The 20,681-nt window shown below is 33.9% G+C and overlaps 1 protein-coding gene across 6 annotated transcripts in view; it reads right to left on the bottom strand.

The window, feature by feature from the left end:
• Positions 1-348: 348 nt before the first annotated feature.
• GULP1 (GULP PTB domain containing engulfment adaptor 1) overlaps positions 349-20,681 on the bottom strand; it is a 294,404-nt gene continuing 274,071 nt past the window's right edge. For 3 of the 6 annotated variants that reach the window (XM_055123120.1, XM_055123121.1, XM_055123122.1), the window contains 4 exons: positions 12,011-12,235; positions 9,624-9,762; positions 8,905-8,999; positions 349-2,261 (listed from right to left, as the gene is read on the bottom strand). In XM_055123120.1, coding sequence (XP_054979095.1) covers positions 2,190-2,261; positions 8,905-8,999; positions 9,624-9,762; positions 12,011-12,235 — 531 coding nt within the window. In that variant the 3' untranslated portion in view covers positions 349-2,189. The remainder of the gene's footprint in view (positions 2,262-8,904; positions 9,000-9,623; positions 9,763-12,010; positions 12,236-20,681) is intronic. The other 3 variants (XM_055123123.1, XM_055123124.1, XM_004601214.2) reach the window with 1 other exon arrangement.

Genomic DNA, 20,681 nt, shown 5'->3' with positions numbered 1-20,681 from the left:
CAAGGTCATCTTATAGGTTTAAGAGGCTTTATTAAATTATATCTTTCTCTGTCCCTCTCTTTCACTCTCTATGCTCCATTTTAGGGTAAGTTAATACAACTTCAGAATGTATCGGGCTGATGGAGATGGCTCAAGGGCTATGACCATGCTTTGCTTCAAGAGCCTGGGTGACTCCAGGCAACTTGTGCACCTGACTACTGAGAACTGAGTGACTAGAATTGAATGTGACTACTGAGAATTTAGCTGGGATTATTACTCTGAACACTGCCACACTTTCTGCCCCGACACAAAGAAAGACTGTATCACATGGCAACTATTTAATGAGTTAAGTATACACGTCCATGTATTTAAAATCATTTATTCTTGGCAAAATCAAACATTATTGAGTTTACATAGAAATACAAGTTTCAACGGGATCTTCAAAAAATGCACTGGTGAAATAAATGTTCATAATTAATGACTAATGATGTACTACTTAATCATGCCAGTAGCAGAATTTCTTAACATTGAAAATTTTAAAGTACTACCGTAAATGTGCAAATACCATCTTAGTAATCTATTGTATTACCCATTGATAGGAAATGGCCACTAAATATATAGCTATTACATAAAGCTTTTTAAGTACAATAAAAATACAAATTCTATCTGTTAAAAAAAAGCCATTGGAATAGCTTCTAAACATCCTCATTATATAAATTCCAAAATACTATGTGACAAACAAAATTATAAAGACTCTTCTTTATGAAACATACTAACCTCTAATTAAGGTATCACTTAGCAGATAACAACAACAACAACAACAAAAAACTAAAGAAGGCTTATACAGACCATAAGATATTGTGGAGATACATACAAATATAATATTGCATGAGCATATTTGATTCTTTTCCTAGAGAAATGTACCTTTAGTCTTTGAAGACAACTGCCATGAGTAACTGCCACATGTGAAAGAAAAGTATATTTTTGAGCTTCACTGTCATCTAAGACTGCATCTTTATTTGATTTTTATTTACTATAATGTGATGAGCCAAATAATTAATTTAGATCATGGATATTTCTCATAATGAGTCCAACTTAGAATCTTCCATATAATAGGCTTGGAAATGGACAGGAAACAAACAGTTTAAAAGGACACTGTTCATCAGTACATCCGAAGATTCTATGACTATTTTAAGGACTAAACTGACCAACTCAATCTTTGTGAAAATTGAGATTCTGCTCTCACCAAGTCAAATACAAAGTAGATTTTCTAAATAATATTGTTGATGTATAAAGAACAGTTGCCTAGATTTTAATATCTCAAAACTAATGTAGCATCGTAAAATAAGCTTTGGTTAGAAAACATCTTTATCAAACAAGAAAATAAAAGGATAGTTCTAATTCAGTTGAGAAAAAAAATGTATTTGGCAAAGTAAATAAGGATAAGAGACACTGCAAGTACACAAAGCATATATTCCAAATGATTTTTTTAAGGAAAAACATATCAGATGATGTTAAGGTGTTTGGATAATATTGCAATACAATCACATTTTGAGTATTTCTATAAATAGAAAATTTTCTTTCTTGCTCTCGTAAGTTTTGTTTATGAGTATGACATTATCACCTTTTTTTTACTAACATACCAAATGCATTTGGTTTAAACGTTGGGAGCTGCATTTTAATTCTGCCTCATAATAATCACAAGTCTGCATTATAACCAAATTTATATTTCCCAAAGACATAAACAATCACTTACACAAAATGACATAGTTATTGGCAACATACTTATTTGTTGGAATATAGAATATGTTAGTTTGGCATGATAAATTTTTCAGGACTTTGAAAGTATTGATTTATAGCTCTGGGTTACTCAATAGTTAACTATTATTCTAAAAATCAACAAAAGTTTTTTAAACTAATTTAATGCAGACCAAAGCAGATATTTTGGATAACTTGTTTTTCAATTATGAATTAACCTACATCAGGAAAAGGAAGGAGCATAAAGGCAGAAACATAAAGGCGATTGTTTTTAAAATAAAGTATTACAGTTCAAGACTGAATGTCTGAAGAAATTTTACTAAAATAATTGTTTAAAAAGTTATTCAAAAATATATTGGCACATATGTAATATCTGTTACACAATAATAATGAATGATATATATGTATATGAAAGAAAACTGAACATGGATCAGGATCTCTTGTTCTTGACATCAGCACCTGCTGTCTAACGGGTCAAGACAAAATACTGTGCCTTCGAGGGTTAATCCCATTTTGAACCCCTCCTGTAAAAGAAAGTAAATATCACTACATTAGAAAATTTTCGTGGGGGGTAGGGGTATTAGGAAAATAAACAAGATTACAAATAGTTCAAATTTTCATGTTTTTATAAACACAGAAGGGCATTTTGGTCAAAATTGCTCATACAAGTTTAACTTTTATATATGTACATAATCCAACAAATTCTTAACATCTGTAACATTTTATATATGTGTGTATATATGTATATATACATATATACGTATATGTATATATACACACACATATATATGGTACATCTACACAATGGAATATTATGCAACTGTTAGGAGAAATGGAGTCACAAAATTTGCTTATAAATGGATGGACATACAGAGTATCATGTTGAGTGAAATGAGTCAGAAAGAGAGGGACAGGCATAGAATTATTGCACTCATTTGTGGGATCACTGTATCACTGTCATCCTGTTGCTCATTGATTTGCTCGAGCAGGCACCAGTAATGTCTCCATTGTGAAACTTGTTGTTACTGTTTTTGGCATATTGAATACACGATGGGTAGCATGCCAGGTTCTGCCATGCAAGCGAGATACTCTCGGTATCTTGCCGGGCTCTCTGAGAGGGACGGAGGAATCAAACCTGCTTGGCCACGTGCAAGGCAATCGCCATACCCACTTTGCTATTGTTCCAGCCTACTTGTGGGATATAAAACAAACAAACAAACAAACAAAAAACATAATATGTGACTAATACCCAAAGACAGTAGAATCAAATTGGTTCATGGTTTGAAGCCTGTTTCAAGAGTTGGGGGTGAAGGCATTTAGGATAGAGAAGGGACTGCTATGACAATGATGGTTGGACAATGATCACTCTGGGTGGGAGCTGTGTGCTGAAAGGGGGGTAAAAGACCAAATATGATGGTCTCTCAGTATTGCAAACCCTAACGCCCAAAAGTAGGGAGAGAGAGAGAAAGAGAGAGAAAAAAGTGCCGGCCATCGAGGCAGGCTGAGGGTGGTGTGGTGGGGTGGGGTGCTGAGTTTGGCTGGAGGGATACTGGGGCACAGGTGGAGGGATGGGTTAGTTAGAACATTAGATGGCTGAAACCAGATCACGAACAGCTTAGTTACTATGTATCTCACAGTGATTGAATTAAAAAAGTTAACAAAAAAGGTGAGGTTAGCTTTGAATATAAGTGATCAGTATATACGAAAGATAGAAATAAATAAAATACAGAGTTGTTTTTAAGAACTTCTTTTAGTAAAGTCTATTATGATATTCTATCTGAAAAAATTACCTCTATTGACTTTAAAGATCAATATTCATTTAAATATGAGTAAGATGATTAAACCTCACACTGATGAGAGGCTCAAGACAGCCTTAACCTTTCACTTTTGTCTCTGTATCTAGAGCCCTGATAAAACAATTTTAGTAAATGCAATGTTGTATTCTGTGAATATAGTTATAGGAGAGAAAACTTTATCTTCTACTCTTGCTATTCCTGTCATTGCAAGCTGTTGCTCTTATGCCTTCCCCTCCAAGCAAGTTTTAGCTATTTTCAGAAATTTGATTTATTAAATGTAAGTATACAACTTACATGAATCTTTACTAATGGTCACAACTGAGATATGAAAAGATATATGAGATATGAAGTCAAAGAGGTCCTGTTTTAAGTTCTCTTGTAGCAGTGTCTCTCTCTGGGTGATTGTATTTATGTATCATCATTATATATTTTATATAAATATTATGAATATCCTACTTTTCAATAAAAAGAACTGGAATTTTTCCCAGATTATTGATAGTCTGAAGTGACCATGTGACAGGTGCCAATAAGAATGAACAGTAGTTATTCATTATATATATACTATATATATGCACATATCTATATTTATCCTGATGTTGTTTATAATTTTTTTAAATTATTGATTGAGATCCAAATACTATGGTTCAAGTACTATTAATAATGGTTTCTTATGCACATAATTCCAAAATCACAAAAATTCTCATGAAGCTTTAGCCCTCTGGTCTTTCCTATGTTTTATTACATTAGACTGTGTTTACTTGTGTGTTAGACATTAGGCTGTATTTACTTGCAAGTTAGAGATTTGTGTATCGTTCTGCATTTCCCTGAATTTTATCTAATGTAAATACGACATAAACATTATCACATAGGCATAGAGTGAAGTGTTTCCCAAAGTGGGCCATGTCCCTCTCATCAGTTGATGGGGAGAAGGTAGGAGCAGCAGACGAAGGGGCAATTAGGGTCTTTCTGCTTGTTCACTTTAGATTTCCAAGGGTACTGAGTAACTTTTCTTCTGAAAAGATAGTATGCCAAATAAGCTTGAGAAACTCTGATTTTGAGACAAAAAAAACTAGTTGTAAAACAATCAATCAGGGAAAGGACAATGGTAGATGATATAAAGATCATTTGTATGGTGTCTGAGGGATACTAGACAATTGATAGTGACCATAATGTAGAATATTTATATATTCACATTAAAATCCTGTACATCTGAAGCTTCTACAATGCTCTAAGCCAATTTTATTTCAACAACTGAAAATGTAAAAGTGAAAAAAGTAGAAAGGCAAAATAAAAACTTGTAAATGACCTTTATATGCTATTAAGGTCAGAAAAGTATCAATGTGTCTACAATACAAAGATCACCTAGCAATGCCATCACTTACATGGTTTCAAAACTTGCCAATACTTGGGATAGAAATTGTATTTAATGGAGTAAAAGTTAAAAGTACATACCATTATTTTTAAAGCATATTTGTACCCAACAAGAAATATTTTGCCACATATTATACATATACACATAAATATGTAGCACTGCAGCACTGTCATATCATGTATGTGTATATAACATGTTATATATGTTATATAACATATAAGGTTAAATACTTAGAAAAGATAACACTTTTAGAATACTGCAACTAAACATTTTTTAAGTATTTTATTTTGAGATTGGAGATCTGTGCACAAGCTCTGTTTAGGCAATATAGGCAGGTATATAGAATGTATTATCAGTACTTGACAGTATTGTTCTGAAAGGCAAAAGAGCAAAGTCAAATAAAATCAAGGTCTATTTCTAGAACAAAAAATGTGTATTGCTTTAAAGAGTTCTTCCACGACGATTTTATAAGGTTTATTTTAGTCCCCGGATATTAAAAATCTCAATTAATGCTTTGTTATATTACTCCTTGGTTTCTTCCTTTCCTCATAAGTGAAATTTCCCACACATTTCTAACAATTCCTCCAGGTCTTATTTTATGAATCATTATTTAGTAGCTATAATGACTGTTATCATTATGAAGCCTTCTAAGGTTTCTATGTCCCTTAAGTTTTATTTACTATTTTGATTTTGGGCTAGTACAGGGAATTGAGACACATTCAACAGGGCTCACGCGAAACTCCCAGCTTGATTGTGAAGGAGCAGTGATGCTGGGCATTTAGCACAATCTTCCTGTCCGCAAATCATCTGTGCCTTCTTCCAGGCCCCTGCCCTTGAATTCTAAGCCTCAGAAATGAAAATGAGGCTTTATTCAATGTACATAATGAAATATATTATCATAAATTATACATAAGAGAATTTTTAAGGTTATTAATATTTTTAGGAAATGATTTTCCAGTTCCAATTTATTTTAAAAAGGAGAAAAGAAAGCATGTCAAATAAGAAAAAAAAACTCACAAATTGAAAATATAATTGGTAACATGGTGAAGTGTGACTTTTCAGTATCTTTGTTTTCACCACATATTTTAAGCCACTTTAAATAATACATAAATTATATTATTTATTTTTTAGTCTTAGAAGAATACTCTTTCTATGTTATTTTATTTGGTTTTGATTTTAGGGATATGCCTGAAAGTACTTGTGCATCAAACTTAAGGTTCGCCCATGAAAATCATGCTTCTATCTGTTAAGTTGTCTCTTCTATATTATTTGACTCCCTGTAAACTGATCTATGTAATATTCATTAGTATTCTCCCAAATCTACCAGTTGACATGATGCCATTTAATGCATAACCCTTTAAGCCTTAATTGACTTGTTATGTTTCTTCATTATTTTGCTGAATTTATTATTTGTTATATTTTGGAATAATCGCTGTTAAAATAATTTTGTTATTGTTGACATGTACCAGGAGCTTTAAATACATCACTGATTTCAGATAAATACATAATTTTCTAACAACTTAAAAGTGAAATATGGCTTATAATTTCTGCTTAAATTCTTTAAGACTCTTCTTTGAGACATCTGTGATTTCCTTTGAAAATGAAAAAGAAAAAACAATGTTTCAAAACTTACAATGAGTCAAATTTTTCTACTATAGCTAAGATAAAATTATGACATAAATGTTTATATTGCATTAATTAGGCCAACAAGATTAAAAACCAAAAAAAAAAGTCATAGACTTTCAATGAACGGAATATTTTTCTTTAATTAAAGTGACCTTGCAAGTACCTTCGATTAAAGAAACAAATAAACAATGAGATGGACAATGGGGCAATGATTAAACCGCTGGGAAAATAACCATAACACCTAAATTGTAAAAACTTTTAAATAATTATGGAAATCAGCAACATCTATTTGAAACCAGCATTTGAAAATTTATTATGTAGAATATGCAAATATTACGGTTTTAGCTTTCAGTAGTTGTAAATTATTTAAAACCTTATAAAAATATATACCAACCATCTCTGTCGCTACCCAGCATGAAAGCAGAAAACGATAAAAAAGACATGAGCAAAATATTAGATATGGCATACATGACAGCAAAAATTCACAGCTTAACACTATTTAGTACATCATAAAATCATTCAGTGCAGTGATTCTCAAATTGGCTTCCTACAGAAATCTGGAGATGTATACTTATTTTATTTACTTTCAAAGCAAAAGGGAAAATTCAGTTTTATAAGTATATTAAAAAAAACAATAAAAGATGTTCTTTATAATTTGAATAATTCCCGAAAACAAAGGCTACCACATCAATGCCCTTATACAATATGTGATTTTATATTAGTTATAAGCAGTGTAATATTAATTGGTAAAATTAATGGAGAAGGAAAGGAATTGATTTCAAATAAAACAGGATTCTCACAAATAATTGTGTGCTTTGTGACTGAAAATTTTGTAATACTTAAAAGATAGAAAATAGGTGGAAAATTGTGGTACTTAACTGGATACTCTGACATTGACAACAGTAAATTTAGTTTCAACCAAACAGCATCATTCATCTTATTGTATTAAATTATTTTAGTTTATGATGCTGCTATTTTGCCTTTAATTGCAATTTTTTGATCAATGGCTGTATGAGAGCTATAGGAATAGGTTGTTTATAATATTTTAAAAATTGTAAAGAACATTATAAAAATTTAAGTCAATATTTAGGATTTAAAATAATTTTTAGGTAAGTAGGAACTATGAATCACTCACCGTAGTAAGTGCACTTTAACACTAAACAATTGTTTTTTGACAAACTCAAGGCAAATGTTAAGTAATCCAACTTTTCTTTGAGGGTGGGGCTAGGAGCCATATCCACAAATACTAGGGTAAGGGAGGGCTAGGGAGTGCTAGCCCATGGATCTGACTATTGCGTGTTCAGTCTGGTTGTGAGCCAACATAGTGGAGCTTGGAGCATCACCAGGGCTACATACAACAGTGTTTGGTCACTTAAAAGTTGGATAACAATTCCAAAAGTTGGACTGCTATCCAACTTTTAAGATGCACGTATTACTATGTCTTCAGCAATAGGAAATTCAACACTTAGAAAAATAAGAGCTTTCATTGCTGCCATCCAAGTGATAAGATTATTTATGTCATCTTTCTAGGTATCTGCATTGAATCATTAGCAGAAGATCAAAATCTACCTTACCCAAAAGTAGGAAGCTGAGTAAAGGTATGGACTTGGGCCTAATGAATACATTCTTTTTTTATTGCCTCTCCCTCAGTCAGCTTCTTAGACTTGGTCTCTCTCTCTCTGCATTTTACTGTATAGTCATTTTGATGAAACCTAGATTATAGTGACTTCACCAAAATGTAGAGGGTAAATATAAACTTTATTCTAGTGCTTATAAAACTCCTATCATGGCACTTATATACATAAATCTTTAAAACCAATGTCTTCCATCTTCCAGATCAATTCAGAACTGGGAAATAAAAAAGAAGATAAAGAAATAAAAATCCATGCTTCGTTCCTAAAGAAGTTGTTATCGAGTGTCTGCTTATTTTTCTTTTTTTTAAATAAACCTCAGAAGTCTAAACTACAAGTACATAACTTCTTTTAAGAGACTGATCTTACTTACAAGGATTTTCCTTTACAGTCCCATTAAATTCACAATTTTGAAATATCTAATTGTTAAATCTTACGTTAATTCTTATGCACCTAGAGTAATGTAACCTGGCTTTCAAAATAACAAACCACTAGAATCCATGTAATTTTGTATACAATATTAGATATCTTATTGCCATTTTTAAACCGTACTATTTAAAGCAAAACAAAAATCTTATACTTAGTATGTACAGGACTATTTTTAGCAGAAAATGTCTATTTTTACTTTAAATTTTTATAATGATAAAAGTTCAAGGAAAGAATAGTTTGGGTATAATTATTTCCCCTGTGCCATATTAGAAAGAAATCAATCACTTCTCGGGAAATCTATCAAAGTAGTCACCTGCATCTCATCTAATTTTGATTGGATATCTGGAGGGAAATCCCCTGCTCCACAGTTAAACGGGTCAAAAGGTTCTGCTCCAAACAGGTCCCGTTCTAAAAGAAAGAGAACAATTTTGTTAAATGACCAGAAGTAAATATGGTAACTTAAATCTCAGAGGCAGAATATTTGAGTTCACCAAATGTTTTAAAATATACAGGAGTAAATAATAAAAGTGAGGCATGAACAACATTTTATTTTTTTGGTCACAGATTCCTCACATAGGGATGATAAATCATGGAGTTTATAAATTTATGTCTCTCCTCCACTAAGACGATGCAAATGCTCTGATAATAAACAATTTGAAACAAAAACTTCTAAATGTCAAAAATGTTTAAAATCACTACTGAAGTTGTTTCTATTCATCAAATTAAAGCATTAAAACGAAAAACCCCAAACAAAATTAAAATATAAAGTGCTTTGTATTATAATGTAAAAATCACTTTTAATAAAAGAGTTTCAAAATCAAATAACATTTTGCAATCAACTCTGAACTATAAAGTAAAATATAATTAACTGAATTTGACATATAGACACATAGCAGTTCAGTAATTAAAGATTTTAGTGAGGATATTAACATATAAAGTTACTTGACATTTAAATGGTATAAAAATACAACAAAATTATATTATTTTTAATATAAATAAAAATATTTGTTTAGAGTTGTTTAGAGAGCTTACTAATTTCAGTAGATCTACTAGGTACAGGAGGAGGCTGTGTGCCATTGCGGGTGGGTAGTGAAGATGGGTGTGATGTTGGAGAAAATGGAATCATATCAAATATGTCGGTAGAAGGTGACTTCGGGGTCATACTGCCTGCCTGCAATAAAAATAATTATCAGTTAGGGAAGCATTTCATGAAGACATGTTCTACACGAATGAATACTTAGCATATAGCGTACATATATGCTAAATATTTTTGATCATATAAGCATGCTAAGTATTAATGCTTATGTGTTAAATATATATATATATCACTGTATCACTGTCATCATATATATATATATATAACAATAGTAAATTTAGGCCAATCACAAAAACACAATTTTGTAGGCTAAAATAGTTAAGTATTAGGATTTCATATGATTCAACTATGCCAAAGCTTGCTGACAAGGTTATTTCTGCAAAAAAAGTTCTCAAATATGATGTTAAAAATGGGAACAATATTATTCTAGAGATATTTTAAAAGATTATTGAATTCTCTGTACACTTAAAAATGATTTCCATTGCATCATAGATTTAAAGACAGCTTAGAAACTATATAAAAATATAATTTCAGCAGTTTATTCTATAAAGATGAAATTCTAAACAAAAAATGAACATAGATTATACAGCCATTAAAGATAACACTGAAAAGTAACTAATGATTTTAAAGTAGAATATTTTATTTTTAATCTTTTTTCTGAAATAGTTTTTAATAATAATATCTGCCTTATGAAATAAATTAGCAATCATAAATTATATCTTCGAAATTATTAAGTTATCTAGAATCTATCTATGTTTTTACACTGTAGGTTTTAACTTCCATATAGGGGAATCACAGCATTTTTTGTTTCCCTTTTTTTTTTGGTTTTGTTTTGTTTTGGAGTCACACAGGGCTCACTCCTCATGGTGCTCAAGGGATTGTATGCTAGTATACTAAAGGTCAGCTAATTCCTCTACCCCTTGTACTTAAATTGGTGGCCCTGGGGTCACATGTATTTCTTTTAAAAATGTCTTAAAATATTATCTCATGATGAATATCAGTACATTTTTTATTTGTATGCATGAGGTTACATAAAAATTTCTAGGGTGTAGAAGAATAATGAGTGCAAGAAACTCAGAAATCCTGATCCAGACCAATTTGGGCCAAGGCATAATAATTTAAGAATGAAACACTCATCATCACTTTGTATGACTGAGGAGCAATTATGCAATAAAAAAGAAAATGAATTGTTTGATGAGGAAAAATAAGAGGAAAAAAATTACTTTGGAGGATGGAGGCTTCCTAAGCAGTGCTCAGGAGGCCTGGAAGTCACTTCCTGCAATTCTTGGCCAACCATGCCCAGTGGCTCAGTATTAGCACCAATGGATTTGGTGCCACTCCATCCTCACACGGTGACGGGGTTACTCTGTTCACTCTAAGGTCCTTGGGGATGTACAGGGCCAATGCATAGCGTGAGAAAAAAAACACTCATCACTATGTAGACTGAGGGATAATCATATAAAGATAGAAGGAAAGAGAATTCCCTCTGGGCGATGCTGGGGCACAACCTTAACTCCTGTACTACCTCTCAGCTCCCCAAATTCCATTTCTGTAAAGGAATATCAATAGAGGTTGCTTGGAGTGATTCATATTAAAATTAAAGTTCCCAGCAAACATTTATTTTTTATTCATATAGGGTAAAGATCATGAAGAAAAATAAGACATTTTGTAGAAAGTGTGACAGATTTGCTATGGATTTAACACAATTTATTTTTCATGTGGGAGAATTTCTATGATTTTAATTATTAGCAATCTATTTACCTTATTGGCCATAAATATATCCCAAAAATATATTTTTGGGGGCAACTTTATCTGTCAGCACTTTACTTCTACTAGCGGAAACTGTCGTCCTAAATCACCCATGCTACCATTTTCCCTGGCTTCCTTTCCCCATTCTCAAGTCAGTAAAGTTCTGTAGTTGAATAAGGACAAACAAAGCGACCTACGTATCTTCTCTCCTTCCTTATTCTCCTAGCCACTCAAGCTCTTTCTCTTTTCATATCAAAGCTAAATTAGCTTCATTCTCTCTTCAACTCCTAATCAATATTTGTTCTTTCACTCTGAACTTTATGGAAATCCTTTTTCCCAGTAGCACGGATAACCTCATTTTTCAATTGCATGCTTGATGGATCCTTTGAAGTACCTATCCTATTTCATCGTTCTGTGCGTTTGTACAGTATCACCATACAGAAAGGATCCAGGTCATATGGCACAGATTGAAGACATACCTGATGTTTCCATTACTATAGAAATGGAACATTTCAGAAGAATGAAAAAAAAAGGAAGTGGGATAATAAAAATATTTTTCTTTTTAGCAAATTACATGAGGTCTTGGAATGCTGTTCCCACTGATTGGCTTGGGAAGGCCCCATTTAGAAGGTGGTGGTATTATCAGTCCCAGTGATAGTCTGGAATCAGGCGGGTTGACAGGAGTGACAGTAATGGAAGAAATGTTTACACAGGAAGATGAACCATTACTACTCTGCCAGAAAGAGGATGAACATCTCTGAAACCCATGTTGCTCATGATCAGACATTTTGTGCAGCAGCTGTAAGGAAATGACAGAAAAATATACTAAGGAGAAGACAAGGAGGAAAGAGAAAAGTATAAGTGAAAGTTCATTTGCAAAATGAAACAGCAGGAAGTGAAATGATACATTATTTCTAATTGACTTTTCTCAAGTTAAATATAATAGTGCCTATTTTTCTCTTTGTAAGAGTCCTTAGTCTCTGCATCATTTAATTTAATCACATTTCATTGAAATATTTTAATATTTTGATAGTAAAATGAAATACTGCATTCATTAAGACTGAAGAAGAGAAGAAAATGAGTGAAGTCTGGAGATTTTTGAGGCCCCTTTAATAGAGACTCTGTCTTATAGAAATAAAGTCTCAGGTTCAAGTTCTAATGCCTCTGCATGTTGTATCTTTGCTGATTGACCCTGTCAGTTCTCTGCTCTCTGTGATCCCTGATGCCTGGAGTGTGAACACAGATGAGCATCAATGTAAACACCTAAAGCAAAAGGCATACAACCTCCAGGGAGGACAACAACCAGGTGTGTGATATCAGGTGAGTAACACAACTAAATGTGGGAGAATGTCTGGAGTCTGTGATAACCCCAAACCCTCAGTCCTACTATGGCAACAGCAGTAACACAGAGAAGGGGCAAAACAGACATTCTTTAAAAAGTATTAGCATTAACACTAAGCCAGCTAAATTAAGATACCCAACAAAAAAATTAATGGCCAGAGTCTTTGTAAATTAAAAAGGCAAGCAGCAGAACATACATTTAAAACAACAGAACTCTAATCCTTCCACTTTTCAATAGGATGAGAGTTCCAAAAGGCAGTTCCTTTTAGGGTAGGGAGAGAGAATGAATAAACACAAGCAAGTAGTCCATTGTAATGGGTGTGAATTATCAGTCGCTATATGATTTTAGGAGCTATTTCCAAGATAGCATGGAGAACTATCAAGAGCTGAACTATGGAGATTTAAACTGTAAGATGCAAAAGCTGTCAAAACATCAAGCTAAACCGAAAGCAACACTTACTAAACTGAAAGCACTCACTTCCTGTGACTGTATAAGCAACAGTCCAGAATGAAGCTGCTGGTTCTATCAATGCCCCATTCTCCCCCAGGAAATGGCTAAGGACAAAGGTCAAAGGGAACAATGCAGAAGCAGGGCTTTGTTTTACTCCAGTGGAAAGCCTGAACAAAAGAAGCCCACTGGGTATTTTTCACAAACTTTTGGTCCAGGGGAGGGAGGGAGGGATTGGTGTGTAGAGCAAGACAGCATTGTAGGGGTCAGTCCTGGATAGGTAAAGAGAAAACTGCCTGGGATAGAAATGTATAAGGTGTGGAATGATCTTGGAACAAAGTTTGTATCACTGTAGTCCGCCGGATAATGTGGTCTCAGCAGAGAAATCAGAGGGCGCTTGGCATCAGGGCCGCCAGCAGTGAGGAGTGCAGATATGCTTCTGACCACTGCCAGTATGGGAGCTGAGGGGCTTGTTTTTCTGACTGCATCTCTTCCCTGCTAAGTACCAACTGCTGTAGGGTGGCCAGCAGCTCTCCAGGAAACTTGCCCACAAGAGCTCTATGGCTAAGACTAGACTGTAAAGATCACATATAGAATTCTGTTCTGCTACCATCAGCTTGTTAGAGATAAACACATATTGGATATGTAACAAATCGCTAACAAATTGTTGGTTAAGGCATTCTTTTTTATTAACATTACAGCAATTTTTAGCTTGAAATGCAAAATGATATGAGTATTTGTACTTTGAAAAATACATAAGGCAACAAGAAGCAGTTGTTCTTGGTATCATCAGATTATCACATAAATCAGATTCCTCTGCATTGTTTCATAACTTGTATTGAACAAAAAGTATTTATCAAATGGCTCAAAACTTGAACGTCAAATTCATCTAACTTAAAATTCTTTGTATTTTTTCATGGAATTTTTATTTTCTGTTTCCTCTGAGTGGTAAACTGATTCAAAGAGTGTATACAATTTAAACATAATCAAGGATTTAAATGCTTCAATTAAGAGGAATTTTTATATTTGAAATGATAAGGTAGAGATATCTGTCAATAGTTATGGTATGCAGAATTTGGAACTCGAGTAATATCTTACTGGATCACAGATATCTTATCAGTTATCAGTAGCCCGGCTGGTGTAATGCATCTTTTTGTTTGGGTTACACTGGTCTTTTAAAAAATGATGAGTCATTTGGTTGTCAGTCAGTAATACACAAAGAGCTTTGTTTATTTATTTATTTTGCTTGTAAACTTAGAATATCTAGAAAGTGGTCTGCAAATTTGTGTAACTACAATTGCTGATATTGAGTATCCACTATACTTTGTAAAATGAGAGAGTGCTCTCCAACTTATTGTTGCCACTCTACGTCTATTTCTTACATTTATGTCACAGCCAGGGCTCTGGCAACAGTTGAGTTTGAAATAGAGCAGTTAGAAATTCAATTCAAGGAACTACTGGTACATTCAATTCCTTCTAAGAGTAAAATCTAAGCTCAGCATGTTTAAATATAGAGCTAAATTTCAGCACTGCCTTATTCTGCACCAAACTAAAAGACCTATTGAGAATAAAAACATGTTAACACTGAAAAGCTATTAGGCGGGCATATATAAAATATTATGAGCACTGTCTCTAAACGTGGAGATCTAAATGGATCAAAAAACTCATTTGAAATCTGTTACTTTTACCTATTTGAAGATATTTATTTATTTACATACATATTCTAGATGAAAATAATCTGATAGTTTTCAGATCTCTATCAGCAACTTGATAGATGACTTAAAACTGGCATTGTTAACTTTCCTGGAAAAACATGTGCCACCATTATTTACTCCGTTATGCTCATTCCTGCAAGTTCTTTGGTTTTAAAGAAGGTGCACAGAATCTGTCCTAAGATGAATGAGCAATTCTGATTAAAATCTATGTGTAGAAATTTGTGTAGAAACTGCGAGGTTATTAGACCCACCAATAGAGGGTACCCATATTTAAGAGTCACTGTTACAGTTTTGTACATTTAAGTAAATAGTGGTTTAATACCATGGTGAAAATTTCAATAAAATACTGACAAAAAAAGAATAATATTGTAAAGGATGTGTGTGAAACTTATCAACAGATATTATATGCACTGAAACAAACAAAAACAAATGCTATTAAAGTTCTGGAGCTAGAGAGACAGTCCAGTGGGTGCTTGTATTGCATAGTGCCGACACTGGTTCAATCCCTCAGTACTACATATAGTAGTCAGAGGACCACTAGGTGTAGTCCTGGAGCTCAGAATCATTAGTAAATCCTGAGCACATGTGGGCGTCATCACCCTCCTCCCCAATAAGATGGGTTAAATAGTTCTCAGGTAATACATAGAGAAATATTAGAACACGAACCTTTTGTTTTATGCTATTAGTTTGGATAACACAAATCTACAATGACCAAAAATGTAAAACAACCGTAAGATTAAAATTTAACACATCATAATTATTAAAAGAGTAGAGTTTCATAGAAAATTTAAAGTAAAACATTTTAAATGTGTAGATTGCTTTTAAATGTGTAGTCTAGTTAAAGATTGTTGGATTATCAATAATATTAAAGATGGGGAAACCTATCGGAAAGAAAATTAAGGATAAAAGAATTTTTGGAAGCTGTCCTTAAAAAATGTATATATGAATTCATATTTTGTTTCTTGAGTCACACCCTAAGATGTCACACCCAAGATGCTCAAGGCTTGTTCTAGTTTGGGAGTTGTTCCTGGGACCATGTTGTGCTGGGAAGCAAAACAGGGAAGATAGAATTCTTGGTCATTGTTTCAGTAAAAGTAAGAATCGTAGTACTAAAATATATGAAACTATATGGGTCATATAAATGTCTTAGAAGATCTTTCTACATTGTTTTGCTGACTATTACTAATTCATTATCTGAAATATATATATTTTTTTGTCTTTTGGGTCACACCCGGCAATGCTCAGGGATTGCTCCTGGCTCTGCACTCAGAAATTACTCCTGGTGGTGCTCAGGGGACCATATGGATGCTGGGAATCAAATCCTGATCGGCCACATGCAAGGCAAACGCCCTAGCTGATGTGCTATCGCTCCAGTCCCCATTATCTGAAATATTTTTAAGAATATTTAATGAAGTAAAATAGTTTTATTTAAAGTCATTTACTTAGAGAAATGTGAGGGGAAAGATATATGTATCTTAACACTATTTTCTAAATGTAAAACAACTCGTATGAAGCTTAGAATTTATAGTACCATATACTTGCTTTGTTCAGACTTCTAGATGGACAGTGAATTTATGTTGGTTGTAAGACCTGTTATGTGTTCTTACAAGAGTACTGCAAGTTAACCATGGCCCAAAAGGAGAGAGAGAAAGAAGGAAGGTGTCTGCCATAGAGGCGGGGGGTGGGATGGGGTGGGGGTCACGGGAGGGATACTGGGACATTGGTGGTGGAAAATTCACACTTCTGGAGGGATGGGTGTTCAATCATTGTATTACTGAAACTTAATCATGAAAGCTTTGTAACTGTATTTCATGGTGGTTCAATAAAAAAAAAATGCTGCAAGTTAAAAGATATAATTGTCTTAGTGTACCAAAGGAAAGAAAAATAAATGAGGAATGATTAAATTACTTACTCTGATAGTCCTGGTCACAAATGGAATGAAAATCTATATTCCATCTCATTAGTCATATTTTTATAAATTTATAATCATTTTCATCCATGTAACATTTATGAAAGTGGAACTATGGACCAATAATCTTTTGGGGACAAGCACAAATGTCCTCAAATCAATGAACATACTTAAAATGTATACCTTTGTTTAAAGATTCACATTTAGTTTGCTGTGTAATTGAGTTTTCACAATCTGGTCTTGCCTATCATGACTTCAATAGTAGTTGAGAAAACATTTGAGGAAGATAAATAGGAAGTTTTGCTTATCCACAATGAAATACACATTTTAAGTGTAATTGTCCTATTGAGTCTAATCAGCGGTAACACAGTTGTTTATGTAAAGAAGGAAATTTTTTCCAGCAACACTTGGTTAATCGAAAGTGGGACATTTATTTCACTCAGCAATAGAAAAGTCCAGTATTTCTTTGGATACAATTTTATTTACTTAACTTCTTGGAAATGGCCTGATTTTGTTTGATAGTTTTATAGCCAGAAAAGTGAAATATAGGCATCCAGACATAAGAATCAAGAGGAACAATTTGATTTTTTTCTATGCCACATTTTATATGGAACAATCTTCTGGAGGCATTCATAAGGCTAGGAGTGCAGAATAAACCCTTTTTCTGATATAAATACAGGCAGTACTGCCATGTGAATGTAATAAATGGAAATCAGATTGTTCCTAGATAATTAGTACCAAATGGTGGAAAACCCAACCTCTAATCTATTGCCAAACCACTAGAACACAGTAAAAAGCAAACAACACAGTCAAGTAACGGAAATTTCTTCGTGTATCTAAATGACTGAATAAAATAAGGACCCTGTTTCTAAAACCAATGAAAAGATTTCCATAATTCAGTGTGGTTGAGATTGGTGGAGATATGTAATATGGATACTATATAAGGCTATTTCCTTGCCATAAAAGAAAGTCATGATAGAAACAGAAGTGGTATTTAGGAGACATGTAAGCATTCTTTTTTTCTCTGAACAAGTAAAAAGCAATAGCATGTCAATTTATATATGATAAAATAAAAAAATCATTATGCATATAATAAATTAGCTTTAACTGAAAAAAATTTAAAATAGTATTAAGGACTTTATTTTCTTGAGTTTTGTAATGTATCTCAATACTGAGCTAAAAGAATAATCTTTTACTTTGTTTTTTTTTATTCCATAAACTCAGGCTAGGGAAATTTAAACTGAATGCATTGACCCAAAAAATAAATAGAAGTCCAAATTATGTACAAAAAAGCTAATTTTCTTCATTCAAGTACCATATATTGTGAGTACAGACATTCTTAAATCTCTGACACGTGCATCTAACAGTTTTCTAAACATTTAAGATTGACTGTCAATACACAAAAAAATTTTTAAAGCCCCTAAAATAGTTTTTTATTACTTACCTTGCCCAAATCATGTTTGTTTCAGAAAAATGGCACCATCACTAGATACTTAGGAAAAACTAGTATAGAATATCCCTGACAGTTATTCTTCAAGTTATTGCTAATTCAGCAAATGCTGAAAAATTTTACTTCTAAAAGGTATCCAGTATCAAGTTCTGTAACACCATCTCAATTTGTAAAATTCTAGACAAATCTAATTTATCCCTTTCCTAGGTTACTGAAATAGCCTCTTACTCCATTTTTTAGAACAACTCTTTGGTTACATTGCAGCTCAAGGTACCTACAGTAGACAGAGGACTAAAAATCTTCTGTGAAAACATCTGAGTGATTTCTCATTGTAGTTTTAATGGCAGGGGTGCTCGGGGGAGGGGGGTAGAGGGATGGGGAATGGGTACACTCCAAAGCTCTGTCAGATTCTTGGTCAATAGGGATGGTAGTTCAAGGTGAAGGTCCAAGGATGAGGTGCTGCTCACCCTGCATTGCAGAGGAATTCTGGGGCCAAGCTCTCAGTGTTTGGGAGGCTGTACCCTGTAATGCTCAGGGGAAATGGCAGTGTCAGAGACAGAGCTGGGTCTGTGTTGCCCAAGGCCTTACTCCTATTTTCTCTTGCTCTTTTCTTAGGGCAATTTAACAAACAAGTCAAACACCTTTATTATGTCCTGCAAAGCCCTGTAAAATCTAGATATTAGTTCTTTCTCCCTCTCTCTCTCTCATGTCATCTGCAAGTTTTGTGGCTATTTGTCATTATGTTCTAATGAAAAAGACCTCGTCATTCTTTCAGTCCTTTCATTTGACTTTTTTGTCATTTTGAACTCAATTCAAATATTAAATTGTCAGTAAAAATTTTCTTCACCCAATTTTCTTCCTAGCTAAAATTCCTACTTTGCTAAAATAAAGGGCTCTAGACTATCACATGGCCACATTAAAAGTTCAATAATAAAGCTGCCATAAATGTTCACAACTGGATTAAATGTATAAACTTTGCAAATATGAGAATGAAAAGCCATACACCTTATAATATTACATAAATGATGTCATACATATGTATAACTATCCTATCCAAAACTCGGTACAGATTAAATGCAATTTCCATCAAAATTTTAGTGACACCTTTCAGGGACTCTACTAAAAATCTTTGCAATCATATTACTCACCATAGTCCAAAGATATTCTAAGGGAAAAAAGAGAAGATGGGAGCTTTTCTTTCCCTGGTTTTAAATTATACTGCAAAGCTATAGTAATCAAAACAGTGACACTGTAATGAAGACAGACTGTCACACCAATAGAATAGCATTAAGACCCTCCAAAATTAGCCCTCATATATGTGTTATCTGTCAATGGCAATTAATCTATGAAAAAAAGGGTTGGATAGTGTTAGAAAAGCCACTTCAAAAATGTAGAGTCACATTCAAAAAAAGGGAATTTGATCAGTCAATAGCAAACACTGCAAACACCAGAAACAACCGGCGTTGGCAGGGATGTGGTGAAAAGGAAACCCTCATTTAATGTTGGTGGGGAAGTCATCTGCTTCAGCCTCTGTGGAAATCAGTGCAGAGATTTCTTTATAAAAGTAAGACAAGAGCCTCCCTACCCATTAGCAATCTCATTCTTGATATGTACTTTACCAAACACAAAAACATTAATATGGAAAGAAATATGCACGTCTATATTCATTCTAGCACTTAGTATATAGTCTGAATATTGAAATAACTCAACAGTCTATCACAAACGACTGGATCAAAAAATGTAGTACATATACACAATGGAATACTATGCACCTGTGGGAGAAGAGGAAATCACGTTGTTCACTGCAACATGGATGAAACTAGAGAACTAGAGAGTATCATGTCAGGTGAAATAAATCAGTTGGCCTCCCGGATCATAGTCTTTAAGGAGCAGAGGGTCCATGTCATGCATGGCTACTCCGGATCTCATCTGGGCGGAGAGCGTGCCGGTAACACCCCCATCCCATGATCTCTTGCGCGCCACGTCACTGCAAGCTCATACCTCTGGGTTGTGAGTTCTAGAAGATGGCGGACGCCACGTGGGCATTGCTGCCGCCACTGCCTCAGTTGCTATCTCCCCTGTAGAAAGAAAGTGTTGAGAGAGAAAATCCTTCCCCCTCCCCAGGCGGCATGGGGTTGTAGCTCAGTTCACAGTCTAGATGCATTTCTATAAGGAGCCGCGGGGTGCCAAAATGGGTGAGTAGACCTCCTGAATCATAGTCTTTAAGGAGCAGAGGGCCGTGCTGTGCCCCTCGGATCCTTATAGAAATGCATCTAGACTGTGAACTGAGCTACAACCCCATGCCGCCTGGGGAGGGGGAAGGATTTTCTCTCTCAACCCTCTCTGTGGGGGAGATAGCAACTGTGGCAGCGGTGGCAGCAA

This window comes from Sorex araneus, chromosome X (genome assembly GCF_027595985.1).
Source record: "Sorex araneus isolate mSorAra2 chromosome X, mSorAra2.pri, whole genome shotgun sequence".
Lineage (NCBI taxonomy): Eukaryota > Metazoa > Chordata > Mammalia > Eulipotyphla > Soricidae > Sorex > Sorex araneus.
This window is presented reverse-complemented; position numbering and strand designations above follow the sequence as displayed.